At 39.6% G+C, this 15,143-nt stretch overlaps 1 protein-coding gene across 1 annotated transcript in view; it reads left to right on the forward strand.

Moving 5' to 3' along the window:
- Positions 1-9,624: 9,624 nt before the first annotated feature.
- LOC125245250 (tripartite motif-containing protein 16-like) overlaps positions 9,625-15,143 on the forward strand; it is a 169,492-nt gene continuing 163,973 nt past the window's right edge. Inside the window, exons 1-4 of the mRNA XM_048155790.1 lie at positions 9,625-10,250; positions 11,271-11,366; positions 11,452-11,685; positions 12,068-12,227. Coding sequence (XP_048011747.1) covers positions 9,678-10,250; positions 11,271-11,366; positions 11,452-11,685; positions 12,068-12,227 — 1,063 coding nt within the window. The 5' untranslated portion in view covers positions 9,625-9,677. The remainder of the gene's footprint in view (positions 10,251-11,270; positions 11,367-11,451; positions 11,686-12,067; positions 12,228-15,143) is intronic.

Here is a 15,143-nt window from a genome sequence, read left to right on the forward strand (position 1 = left end):
TGAGTGCAACCATTTGACATCATCGACATAGAAAGCAAACAAAATGGCACCGCCCATTGTCCAAATATGTCATGGATTTTTTAAATAACGTAAATCTTTCATGGGTTTTCTACTACATATTTCAGTAAGAGACATTTTATCATTTACGTTATATTAAACCATACAAGTCTTAACACCAGGGGTTCCCTTTAAAATTATTTTCTGAAAATTAGACGTAGTCTTACCTCTGTTTCTCTGAGAGACTCATCTTTCCTCACTCTGACATACTGCAGCTAAACTGCCATTGAAAACAGGTCAGCACTGGTTTGTGAAAACAATCAGTCGTTCTTTATTACCTGGAGATGACAATATGTGTTACTGAGATGAATAACATATGGCAGTTATTCACGACAAGAATGAAGGAAAAAAACATTATATAAATTAAAGTGGGTTAAAAACAATTATATTGCCACGTTGATTAACCAAATAGTCTCACATGTGGCTCAAAATGTACTGTAAGTTCATTAGGGAATAGTCATTTACACTGTGAGGGAAAACTGAACCCAGTTTGTTACTTTCTGTATTGCACTTTAATATCCTTTTACAAGCATATTTACTTCATTTTTATTAATTGTTGAATAGTTTATTCATTTTTTTCATTTGATCATTACTTCATTGCATTTTCAACTGCACCTAAAATAGCTGACTAGACTAGAAGTAAACTTAATTATAGTGGGCATACTGTATAATGACTATATATAATATTATTACTATGTGAACAGCTGAAATATTCTATTTAATGATAGCAGATTTTTGTTCGTTCTTGTTCTACTTCAAAAAAATGTATGAATAAATATTTACTACATGCTAGACTTTATCTACCTGTCTTACTGGAAAAGTTTGGTTTAAAATACTTTCGATTTAGCATCACAAAAACAACAGCCTGGAAAAGTAAATGGAGAAAACATGCTGAAATGGACTTGTTTTCATAATACTTTCTCAAAATTCATGTTTTAATATCCATGCATTTCAAAATATTTGGATAAGTAATTTGTGGCAATTTGTGGGCTATTATTCATCTGCTCGGAGTAGCCTTTAAAAACTTACAGACTAAGAAAGGGTCTTCTGTAACATCAAATTTAAATCACGCTTAGCCTACATGTACAGTATGAAATAAATCCTTATTTTATTCCCTCAATTTACTGTAACAGAGGAAGTATCAAAACTTACTTACAGTCTTGACGACTAACGGGATAATTTAGAAGTATTTCAAACACTAATATTCTGTCCTTTAGGCTTGTTGCTTGTCACGCTGTATGATATCAAAGCAAAGTCCAGTTTTTGGTAAAACATCTGTGTCATTAAACTGCTGTATGTTTGTAGACTTTGGTAATTATTAACAGCATTGAATGGCCATTCTGATGTCCTCGTTTGCCACAGTATTTCTATGACCACTGAGGTACTGAGCGTGAATTGACTGATGATTTGTGGATTAAAAACATAATATCCACAAGTGTTCTGTGCTAACTTAAGTGTAAAAATGTTTTCTGGGCATGACATGAATCAAATCCAGTGACCACTGTTTTCTCTTGGTATCTCTGTTTATAGTCCAGGTGATATGTGAAAATAATGTTCACTTTTTCATAAAAGCATGACATTTTGTAATAAAAAATAAATAAAAAGCATGAAATTTTGTACACTTGTACAGTTTGGAGCCCTGAACATTTTCAGAAATGGAGCCATTGCAAAAATGCCTCATGGTTGGCATGGCGTTCATTTTACTTTACAGCGTAACCAAATTATGTATTTTGTATCATATCTCAAACATGATAAACATGATAACACAGAAAAGGTTACGTCTACCCCTATGTTTTGATGGTCACGGATTACAATGATACAAAACATCAAACTGTTCTGGTGAATAGTTAATGGTGAATTCAGTGACGTAAGCAGAAAATCACAGTATTTGAGAACCTAGGCTAGATTTTATAATATCATGTCTGTTTATTAACCCTGACAATACAGTGACCTTAGCAACATAACTTAAAAAGAATGTCAGATGCAAAGATTTACTTAAAAAAAATCTAAGCTGCTCAAAATAAATAAATAAAATAAAATAAGGGAACACTTAAATTACACATTGGATCTAAATGAGTGAAATATTCGATTTACATACATATACATTCTGTAATTTGTTAATGACAAAATTATGTGACAACAGTCAATGGAAACCAAAATCGTCAACACAACGCACTAAGGGCTGGATTCAATTTGTAGATTATTACAAAGTTGAACCATCAGTGAAAGCTCTAAAAGCCAAATGGGTCAGAATTTGTGTGCTTTTGACACTGTATTCATAGTAAAACAATGTTCCCTTTTCGAAAGCGAACATGCACTGCGTCCTGAGACATACTGGGGAACGCCCCACCGTGATTGATGGATGAAGAATTGTAAAATCACGACAATTGCATTAGTCGGCGACAGCCATGACGTCTCTACTAGTGCGACCAGGACCACTAGTCCAACTTGTCATCCTCTTTTCGTCTTCAAGTACTGTTTTGCTGAAAGCATATTCAAGCAACAATAGCAAGTGACAAGCACTTTAGGAAGTGTGCCGATCCGTGGTTTCTGACACCTGATGACACACGACTTATGCATTTCCTGTTTGGGCGAAGAGCATGCATGCTCAGTCCTTGAGGGGGCCATCATCTGTGCCCTGTGGCTCGAGAAGGCATGGAAGAACCCATACTCAGCACGCATTCATCGATATCAGCATGCAAACATCGAGGGAATGCGGGAGTATGGGTATGTGTCGATGCCTTCTATTGAAGAGACGTTCGCGAGCTATCTCTTGCCAGGAGAAACATCAACACTGAAAGCTCCGGCCCTGCAATCTAAGTCACTCAAAACAACATCACGTTTAAATGGCAGGGAATATGCGGCAGCAGGTCAGGCTGGCACAGTGCTGCACACAATGGCAGTGCTCCAAGACTATCAAGCAGACCTGCAGAAAGATTTGGACCAGTTCAGTTCAAAACAGTTCAAGATAAACTGGGGAGAGAGAAGCTGTAATAATCTTAAATATGTGAATAACAATGCGTCTTCTGAACAATCAAGCATGAAAACATATTCAAGTACACCGCAAAAACAAAATCAAGACCCCTTTAACTTATGTGCTCTACAATGTGCTTGTTAATATGGGGATACTTTATATATGCAAGGTGGCAGGAATAACCAGTAGTTCCTCCAAGTTATGTTGGGCTTCATGGATTGGTGTCAACACAAGAAAATCCAAAATCATGTTTAACACTGAATTAATGAAAATTCAGAAAACTAAGCCATGTGATGTGATTGATCTTGATATAACTGAAGAACGACTAGAAGATGTGCTCTTCAAGCTGTAGGTGAGATCCTAGATAATATTTTTTTAATAAAGTAGTCAATGCTTTTTATTTATGTCATAATGATGGTCTAGGTTGAAGCCACATGGAAACTGTGATTTGAAGTCAAATAAGTCCAAGATTAACCTTGTGTTACGATAAGAGAGATGATGCAAACTGGGTGCTTCTGGTAAGTTTTCCTCCTATTTCCACATTTACTACTATGACAATTATAATGTTATATTGATTTTATATTACACTTGATAGGTAGCAATAAAAATGAAGGGTCCAGTATGTTTGATACAAACATTTCCAACTACATTTATGTTTCTAATAGTGAAAGCAATTTTTCTAGACTACCTAACACCTAATTGTGCATTCTACTAAATATTTCTTCTTTTTTTAGGTGGATGGGCAGGAATTACTTGTCCCTGTGGAGTAGTTTACTCAATCAAATTTAACATTAGAGCAGAGTCTGATTTTCTTTTGTCATGGAAACATTTCCCCAATGTGTCAATAAATGATTTTGCCAGAGGACTAGCAACACACACCAATCTTCAGGAACCAGAGACTATCTTTTAGCCCTCATGAAGGCAGACTCGCAGAGCCAACACCTGAAAATATTAATTTGTCTAAAGAAAGCAAGTTGAAAGTGAATTTGCTCTCTTTAAAGGTAAATGATCCCACCTGCCACCCTTTAACTGGTTCTTCTGAGCATTTTGCTCTGTACGATTGCTTTCACGAGTACACCACAAAAGACCCAAAAGATGTTCTCAGAAGAATCCACTTAGTCCCAGAACCAGATGTACAAATGTCACTTTTTCAGAACTAATGAAACAATTTCAGAGCTAAATAAATAACAATGAAATAATTGTCTTGGCATGTTGTTTATATATAAAAAAATCATTTTTTCCCCCAACATTATATAAGTGTTTTTTTTTTTTTAAATAAAAAGTTTTTTTAAGTAAATTTATAATTTAATAAACGTGCCGGCATGTTTCCTGACTCCAGAGAGTTAAATTCAGTTTAAAATTTACAGGATTTATGTGAGACTATTACAAAGAAAACATAATAAAATCTATTAACGAGCTTGTCACATTTTTTAATTTCTATTAGCAGAATCATTAATGTGTTTTCTAATATTTCTCTGTATTAATACTATAGACAGTGACCCAAAACATACAGCGGCGAGACAGTGTAACCACAGAATAAAAATAAGCCACGGAACAAAGATGAGCTTCTTTAGGCCATTGTGGCTTTCCGGAGAGATTGGCTGACAAAAACTGTGTGCAATAAATAAATCGATCATCTTCATATTTTGCCGGCAGTGGTACAGCTCAACGGTGATTCTACTGGAATGTAGAATATTGAAATGTTTTCATTTTTATACTGAAATGTTTTGTATTTTTATATTGAAATGTTATCTTTCATGGGAACTCGAGCTGTCAAGATGCTTTGGGAACGCCTCTGTGTGATTATGTTGTGAGAACTTGTGAAATCGGTCCAATGACGTGACAGAACGTCATAGGCTGGTGACGTCACACACAAAAAAACTATAAAGCATACCCAGAACAAACAATGCTAGCTTCTGTATCTTCAGCAAGCGCTCTGTGTATCGAGTGTCTTATTTGGTGTTGTCAGTAACAAATACAGCGATCTGTTTGTTTGAGAACTAGAGTTTCAAAGCACCAGTATTATGAAAGTGACACTATATTATTATGGCGAGCAAACAGCAGTTCACTCGTTGTGTTCATCCCTTCCCTTGTTTCATCATGGGTGGGGATACAAATGAGTTGTATGTTGTTTGTTTGGGAGTGGAGCATGCCCAGTCAGCTCTTGAGGGAGCTGATTGTGTGCATTGTGAGAAGCTCTTTCTAAAAACTCTCTGCTCCCACCGGGCACTCTTCGAGGAGGGCGCCTCGGCTCGCGTTCCTCGCAGATTGGGTCCCGCTACTGCTGAGGCACAGAGACAACTTCATTTGTGGGGATTGCAAATGTATCTGTGAGATGGACCCAGCCCTTTCTCTACATTCACTTGGCGGACCCAGTGTCTCACATTAGGGTGTGGAAGCACGCGCTGTGGTTTCTTCCCCCCAGATTGAGGCACTGGCACCTCAACAATCCAGCTCTGAGGAGTTGGATGTTGTTAGTGTCGATTCTGGAGATGAGGACTCGCCATCTCAGTCTTCAGTATATGAGGAGCTGTTAGAGGTTGTGACCAGGGCTGTTGAAAAAATAAAAATAGAATGGGCAGCTGAAAAACAAGAGGTTCATCAGAAAAGTAAATTAGACAAGGGATTTCTCCCTTCTCAGTCACAACCTCTACGTTGGGGATTGCCATTTTTCCCCGACCTCCACACCGAGGTGTCGAAGTATTCAGCCCCCAGACCTCGAACTATTTCAAACATTATGGGGCTGAAACAACATGGGGCGATGCCAAAGGTTGAAGAGACGCTTGCAAGCTATCTCTCGCCTGAATCAGCATCGTCCTTTAAATCCCTGACATTACCCACCAAGCCGCTCAGAACAATTCAGTGGCATGTCTTTATACCATGTCAATTCTACAAGTATACCAGGCTAACCTGCTGGGGGAAATTGATGAGAGTGGGGAAGCTAGCTTTGAAGTTATACAAGAGCTGCGTCGAGCTACATATTTGTCTTTCCAGGCCACCAAAGAGACGGCTAAAACAATCCGCCATTCTATGGCAACCCTGGTGGCCATGGAGAGGCATCTCTGGTTAAACTTATCTGATATTAAAGACAAGGATAAAAGCTTCCTTCTGGATGCCCCAGTTTCTCCTCAGGGCCTCTTTGGCAACTCTGTCACTTCAGTCCTTGAGAGGTTCCAGGAGTCTAAAAGACAAGCGCTGCCGTTCCAGAGGTTTCTTCCCCGTCGCTCTCATCCCCCTGAGACTGCTGGGTGGGAGCAGTCTCGGCCGTCTACAAGCTCCTCACATCAAGCGCAACAGAAACAAAGTGTCGCTACCTGTGCTCCCCCACAGAGAGCCTGGGTTCAGGGTCGACCAGGGCAACTGAATTCTTCAAAGGATAAAACAGATCTGAAAATTATTATCGCCAAGAAGGTTTCGAAGACGTCCTGACGCCAGAAGTGTCGGACTTTTGAAGGCAGCCCCCTCTGAAGAGAAAGCGTATATCACATTATATGGTTTCTACTCTTCTTCGTTGCCTTTCAGGGGGCTGTTCTGCCAACCCTGCCACCTTGTGTACTTCGGGTCGCAGCGGTCTCCAGCAGTCCTCTGAGGAGGGTCGAAAAACATCCAATTTGGTTGTTCCCTGCTGGTTCGCTGCTTCAGGGTGCTGAATTGGGTGCTCAAATTACACCAGAGGCCAGTCTCAAGAGATTGGTTCCCTTAGTAGATTTTCTGGCAGAATGGAAACTTCTTCCAGATATATCTAAATGGGTACTGCATCTAAGAGAAAAGGGTTACAGAATTCAGTTTGGGTCTTGCCTGCCTAAGTTCAACGGTGTCCTCTCTATGATAGACTCTCTGGTTTTGGAACAAGCGGTTCTGACTCTCTTGCTAAAAGGAGCTATAGAACGGGTTCCTCCTCCCAGCAAGCTATCCGGGTTTTACAACGGTTACTTCATTGTTCCGAAAAAGGATGAAGAGCTGCGCCCTATTCGGGATTTGCATGTATTAAATCAGTCAAGCTCAAGTTCAAAATGCTTACACTCAAACAGATCATGTCACAGGTCAAGTCTGAGGACTGGTTTGTGATGATAGATCTCAAGGACATGTATTTTCATATATCCATCCATCCTCAACACAGGAAGTTCCTCAGAGTGTGCTTCTTCCAGCTCAGAGAACCACTTTTCTAGGTGTGGGATTTGACTATGATGCAGACACGTCTTTCTCCTGCTCGCATTGCTTCGATCCTCTCAGCCGTAAACAGGGTGAAACTAGACCAGTCACTCACTGTGAAACAGTTTCAGAAGCTGTATGGTCTGATGGCAGCTGCGTCCAATGTGATACCTTTTCTCTCTGAGGGGAAATCCATTTTGCTTGAAGGTCACACGGCAATGCCTTTGTGCCTTAGTCATGTGGAAAATGCCTTGGTTCCTGTCCCAAAGGCCTGTGTTGGGAGGTCCTTGTCGTCGCGTAATGCTAACGATGGATGAGGGGTGGGGTGGGGGTATCAATCGGCTCAGGGCTGTGGTAGCTGGAAATGCCGACCTACTTCAACCTAATTGCATCTCAGGAAACAACACACTGTCCAATGTTATTTTCTATCTCATCTAGACCCTCTAGGACTGGGCGCTATGGTACAGACATGGCCGAGAGTTTGCCGGTAGCAGGTCCGTCTCATATTGGTAGCCCCTTTCTGGCCAACCTGAGTGTGGTTTTATGCATGTCAGGCAGGACCTTCTGTCTCAAGTGGGCAGCATGATACTTCACCCCCACCCGGAGTTGTGGAAGCTGTGGGCCTGGCCCCTGAGGGGGCTAGGTTCATAGAATCTGGTCTCTCAACCGAGGTTGTAGAGACCTTACTCCAATCCAGAGATTCCTCTACGAGGAAATTGTTTGCAACTAAATAAAAACTGTTTTGTTCTTGGTGTAGAGAACATCAGACAGATCCTGTCCAATGTCCTGTTAGTTCTGTACTAGAATTTCTGCAGGATCGTTTTTCTGCTGGGCTATCTCTCTCCACCTTAAAAGTTTATGTGGTGGCTATATCTGCTTACCATGCTCCTATAGGTGGTTCATCATTGGGAAAAGATCCCCTGGTTGTACAATTTCTTCATGGTACTCTGAGGCTGAGGCCTGTACAATGCAAAAGGACACCAGCCTGGGACTTGTCTATCGTTTGGAAGGACTGACTCTGGCTCCCTTTGAGCCCCTTGAAGGTGTTTCAGAAAAATTCCTAACCTTAAAGACTATTTTTTTAATTTCTATCTCATCTCTCAAAAGAATCAGAGATCTACAAGCACTGTCTGTTGCTCCTTCTTGCCTTGAATTTGCACCTGGTATGGTGAAAGCCTTTCTTCATTGTAGACCTGGTTATGTACCCAAGGTTCCCACCAATGTCCCAGGGCCTATTGTGCTGCAGGCCTTCTGTCCTCCACCATTTACTTCTGCAGATCAGGAAAAGCATAATATGCTATGTCCCGTCAGGGCATTAGATGCGTATGTCCACAGAGCTGCCCTGTGGCGTAAAACAGACCAATTGTTTGTCTGTTATGGGTCCCCAAGAAGGGGAGTCCTGGATCCAAGCAAAGAATGAGCAAATGGGTGGTTGAGGCTACTCACTAGCTTACAAGTTTACCAGACAGCCCTCACCTTTTGCTGTCTGGGCACATTTAACAAGGAGTATGGCTGCTTCGAAAGCTTTAATCTCAGGGTTCCCCTTCATGACATTTGTGATGCGGTAGGCTGGTCCTCACCGCACACTTTCATAAGGTTTTATAACCTGGACTTTGGCTCCACTCCGGGGTTGGTTGTGCTTTTGTGTTGAGATATGACAGACAGGCACTTGGCAATATGGCGTAGTGAGGATGAGGTTCCCAAAGCGTCTCAAAGCAGCTCCAGTTCCCATGAAAGGGAACGTCTCGGGTTACGTATGTAACCCTGGTTCCCTGAATAGGGAACGAGACACTGCATAGTTTTGCCATACGTGAATGAATGAATGAATGAATGAACTGACATGTTCACTTTCTTAATTTTTTTAAAGTCTGTGATTATAGCGCCACTTACTGTAGCAGAAAAGGCAGCAAATAACACATCCCTAATGTTGTCACCGTGGGAAAGGCGGCAGTAAAAGTATTATTCTGGTTGAAAATACAGTGTTAGTGTTTACTCTCATGACACATAGCAATACAGCTAAAGTTTTACTAATGTTTGACCTTTTATTGAAAGTAGCCTACATTTACCTGTTGATGCCTTCACAAGCACCTGTAAAAGCTGTTGAGCTATCAGTTACCAGCCTTGGATAGTTACAGTACATCTATACAGTATGTCTTTAACAGTTTTTATGTTTTCATTAAAAATAAAGTTTTTTCTTTTAGAAAACTAAATACTATAAAAATAGTTTCAGTGATGACTTTTTTCACTTATTTTTTTTGCCTTGTAAATAGTTTGTGCACAATTTTGGGAATGCTGGATCACAAAAGACAATAAACACCATTGCACTTTTTGACACTATTGACTGTTATTACCATCACACCTTGTCACACTGCTTTATAGACACACCTGTTTTGCACACTGAACCAGGAAACAGGGATCACATGAGTTCAGAGAAAGAGAAACTTAAGTGTAGTTGAGCTGTTGTGTGTTTGTGTCTCTGTGTTCATGCAGTAAAATGGCAGAAGCCAGATTTTCTCAGGACGAGTTCATGTGTCCAGTGTGTCTGGATCTCCTGAAGGATCCAGTGGCCATTCCCTGTGGACACAGTTACTGTAAGATCTGTATTACAGGCTGCTGGGATCAGGAGGATCAGATGAGAGTCTACAGCTGTCCTCAGTGCAGACAGACCTTCAGTCCAAGACCTGCTTTAGGTAAAAACACCATTCTGGCTGAAATGGTGGAGAAACTAAAGAAGATTAAACTTCCTGCTGACTGTTACGCTGGAGCTGGAGATGTGCAGTGTGACGTCTGTACTGGAAGAAAACACAAAGCCGTCAAGTCCTGTCTGGTGTGTCTGAACTCTTACTGTCAGAATCACCTTGAACAACATGAGAGTTGGTTTAAAGGAAAGAGACACAATCTGACTGAAGCCACTGGACGACTGCAGGAGATGATCTGCCGGAAACACGACAAGATCCTTGAGGTTTTCTGCCGCACTGATCAGAATTGTATATGTTTGCTGTGTACGATGGATGAACATAAAAACCACGACACTGTATCAGCTGCAGCACAGAGGACAGAGAAACAGGTATGAACTTAAAGAGGTCCCATTATGTTCATTTACAGGCTCATCATTTTGTTTATGGGGTCTACTAGAATACATTTAGATCATTTAATGTCTGTTTTCACCCTCTGTCTGAACATGGTTTGTGTTTCAATTTCTTTAAAACCCGCCTTCAGAAAGAACTGTCGCTGGGACAGTGCAATGACTGCTGTATATATACTCTCATAATGATGATTGACAGGACTGAATGATTAGATTCCTCCTGAACCTAAGGCTGCATCCAAAATCGCATACTTCCCTACTATATAGTAGGAGAAAAAACAGTAAAACTTCACAATATTCACAAAAAAGTAGGCAAAAAGTATCCGGATGACCTACTTCCAGTGAGATTCTGATTCTGAAGTGTCAATGGACACTTTGTGAATGATATAAAGCGACACAACTGATTCTGGTAGGTCACATGATAATGACATCATGTCAAATGTAGTACGTCTGGGTTACATTCATACTACACACACTCATATTATATAGAACATACTTTTTTAGCGTTTGTGAAGTAATTACTTATTTAAAATATATACCTACTCAATAGAGTATGTGATTTCAGACGCAGCCTAAAAATTCTGAAGTAATAAGAAAAATCAAATAAGGTGGCATGATAAGTCATGTGACATGCATGAGCCTGTGAGGTTTGATGTTATTGACGTTTCTCCATATTTGATTTTGGCTCTAGAAACAGAGACATTATTCAGAATATCTTCTTTTGTGTTCTGCAAGAGCAAAAATCATACAAGTTTGTAAAGACATGAGGATGAGTAAACAATGAAAGAATTTACATTTCTGGCTGAACTATCCCTATAAAACTAGACATTGATGAAATAATGCTGTAATATTAATATAATAATAATGTAACATAATAAAAACCTATAACCTTATCATGTAAGATCTTTAACCCTCAATCTCAGCACTTCACTGATACTGGATTCATATCTGTTTACTTGATGATTTATGTGATGTTTCTCCTGTTATTGGTTTGTCCTTTAGCACCAGCTGAAGAAGACGCAGAGGTGGTTCCAGCAGAGGATCCAGCAGAGAGAGAAAGATCTTCAGCAGCTGAGAGAGGCTGTGGAGTCTCATAAGGTGAGTCTGGAGAAGAAGAGAAGTTTGAGAAGTCTCAGTCAGACTCACTGAAGCCACTGTGTGATTGTGATGTGTGTCCTAACAGCGCTCTGCACAGACAGCAGTGGAGGACAGTGAGAGGATCTTCACTGAGCTCATCCGCTCCATTGAGAGAAGCCGCTCTGAGGCCACACAGCGGATCAGAGATCAGGAAAAGACTGCAGTGAGTCGAGCTGAAGGACGACTGAAGCGACTGGAGCAGGAGATCAATGATCTGAGGAGGAGAGATGCTGAGCTGGAGCAGCTTTCACACACACAGGATCACATCCATTTCCTGCAGGTAACAGAGATCTAGAAGAACAGGATCATAGTGGACTTGAGCAAGAGACTCACAGAGAAACATTTCATGAGAGCAGAATGAGCCGTTGACTGAAGTGTTGATCTGTGTGTTCAGTTATTATATAATCATCAGTCAGACTCTCATCTGATCTTCTTCTTTTGAAAGAGACGCACTTACAAATGCAGTTCAGCTCTGGAAATCTCTTAGGAGACATTTTTCCTGGAAGATTTTCCCCTCATATATAAATAACAATGTAAAATCCATGAACTTGATAGAACCAGTTTCATTACTAAAGATCAACAAGAGCTGCTCAAATCTGACAGTAGTGCAGGTTATTGGCTGAAGTGTGGAGGTGATGAGCTGTGATTTCTGTTTTCTGTAGAGTTTCCAGTCTCTCTCAGCTCCTCCTGAATCTACAGATGTAAATGACAATCCCTTCAGTTCTCTCTCCTCTTTTGATGTTGTGAGAGAATCTGTCCGTCAGCTGAGAGACAAACTGGAGGATTTCTGCAAAGAGGAGCTGAAGAAGATCTCTGACAGAGGTAAAGTCCTGGAGCCAGGTGTTCAAAAAGTGTCATCTGGATCATAATTATATGAATTTTGAAATCCCATATTTTGCTATCCAGGATCAGGTAAAACTTTTGTGCCAATTTGGATTGGATCACCCTGATTCAGATACACTTTTTCAGATGACCAAATCAGGATTACTAGTGCTCTACGGAGCCCCTTAAGGGGTGAAAAAAATACTTGAGTTTTCTCATACAAGTTTTGCATAGTGTTCACTTGAGAAGCTCTGCGTTCGCAAAGAATTTTTGACTGGTTCATTTCTTATGATTGTGCCAATGTAGTTTACAAACATAAAAAAAATCTCTTTAAATTAAATATAATATTTTAATATGTAGCCTATTAATGTCTACTTCTAATTTATTACTTTAACAGTTAAACTAATCAAGATCATATTAAAAATTGTGTGTATGTATATTACATTATAAAAATTTTGTATTTTTGACCTGTTTTAAAGTAAATCCAATCCGAAATCCATTCAGATTACTTTTGAACAACTGGCCCCTGGAGAATCATATGCTTGGAGAAATGATCCTCCATCATCTCATATCATGTAGAAGTTCATATTAGAAATGTCTTAGGAACGGATGCAGGGATCATTTTCTCTTGACATGATAATCATACTCTTCATGTCTGTTGATTTCCGGGTCATTCCACGAAATCGTTGCCTTTTCAACTTTGAAAAAGTTTATTATGATCATTTCTCAGATGTGCGTACGTGAGATTCTTAGAATGACCGTAAACACAGAAATCGAGCGTATGTCTCTCTTTCAGATGTGAAATATATAGCCTAAATTGCAAATAATCTTGAACTTGTGCGCAGCTGAATGGTTTCAGTTCTCGGCGTTGTAAACAACACCTAATTAATGTCATTTACATATAAAAGATCACCAGTCATCATCCAAATCGTTTAATTTAGAATGGCGAGCTGTAAGAATAGCTTAGATTTAAAAAAAACCTGCAGTAATCAGACAAGGAAAAGTGTGTACTGTACATCTGTTCAGACCCTGATGTGGCGCTAAGCACTTTTCTACGTTTTTATAAATATATATGTGCGAGAGTGCGCACGGACTTTGAAAGGTTCGCGCGCTGAACTGTGCACGAGATGGAGCGGGACACATTAAGTAAGGCCTGGCTATATGCGCGCGGCTTAAGACAACTTTTATTGTCTTTCACACACAGCACAGAGAAACATCTTTCTAATAAACCGACCAAACTGCCTGTCAAGTGATAGACCAAACTGACAATGATTTTATCTTTTTTAAACAAATGAAAGGCAACGTGGATAAACACTCTCAAAGATATAGAAGAAAATTAATAAAAACATTTTGGATCAATAAACTTTAATATATATATATATATATATATATATATATATATGGGCATTTCTCAGATTAAGGGCCAAATTGGGTTGCTGCAATTTTGAAAATTAAAATTCCAAATTTTACTAATTGGAATATATCAAATTATCAGTCCTTAAGTCAGGAGCAACGTTATGAGCTTGGTTGAGACCATAAGATAAGGGAATTTATGATTTTTTGCCATTTTCGTGTCATTACCATCACATCATTGAATATATGAAAAAAATAAAACTTAAATAATAAATCAGTGCTTTTAAAACATTTTGTGGTTTCACATGGAATCTATTTTATCTTGAACTTAATGGGATTGCTGATTTTTACCTGCAAGATGAATTATAGTCATTTAAGTATCTAAATTTCTGATTCATCAATCTACCCTGGCTTGGAATATAAGATTATTTTAAGTGAATGCCATATATCAAAACTTTTTAATACAGTGATCATTTAGACTGTCCAACATTGTCAGAAATATATAATTGTAGGATGTTTTTGTAATTTATACATAATTTATTGGCAAAAATATGTATGGTGATGGTGATGACATTGCAGTTCTGGTAATGACAGTTTGTTGCGGTGATGACAAATCACTGATCATAAGCTATTGTAATTTAAGATCCTAAGTAACTTCAGACCAACAACAAAAAAAAAAAGACCAGCTAGTAATCTGTTTAAACATCAAAACATAGTTTCATCTGATTATGGAAGACCAAACATGAACTGTGTTCCTTGTTAACAGGATTGGTTCAGTATAATTATAGTCTAAACAGACTATTTAATCATTTCATAGCCACGTTGAATAAAAACAAAAAACAAAACATGAAACAGGAGGGCAGTTAAGAACAGGTAAAACGCTGAAATAACACATTAGTCATATTACGTACCCCAAACAACTAGAATCTAATCTGACACACGGACGAATTGTGTCTTACTTAAACTTTTTGTTCAACAATTGCTTAAAAATGAAACACCACAAACATGTCATTGATACCAAATCTTCCACAAAACATTACTGTCACAGTTCCCGTGTCTCCCGGACTCCATTTCCCATCATCCTCTTGTCTCCACACCTGCACTCACTTCCCTCGTCATCTCCCCATCAGCACTCATCACCTGCACCTGGACTCCCTCATCAGCACTGCCTATATAATGGACTCACTCCCTGTCCGTTCTTAATGTTGTGTTACGTGTGTCATGCTATGTTCTATTATGTTCTATTCCTGGATTGCTAATAAAACCCATCATTTGTGGATATCCGTACTCACCTCATCTCTCCTGCAACAGCACCCGTAACAGAAGAATGGACCCTTAAAGCAACTGGATTTCCACAAAGTATGGATTTAATTCATGTCTCTGAGGCTCTTACTCCTCCCGTGCCTCCCACTCCAATGTCGGCGGCGGAACGTCTCATAGGACTCTTGCAGGTTGGACGTTCACTGGAGAGGTATGTGGAGGAGTTTGTTGAGTTGGCTTTTCTGACGAATTGGTCAGACGGTCGTTTAAACGTCCTGTTTCTGGACGGACTGGACGAGAGCA

This window comes from Megalobrama amblycephala, linkage group LG14, assembly GCF_018812025.1.
Source record: "Megalobrama amblycephala isolate DHTTF-2021 linkage group LG14, ASM1881202v1, whole genome shotgun sequence".
In the NCBI taxonomy this organism is placed as follows: Eukaryota; Metazoa; Chordata; class Actinopteri; order Cypriniformes; family Xenocyprididae; genus Megalobrama; species Megalobrama amblycephala.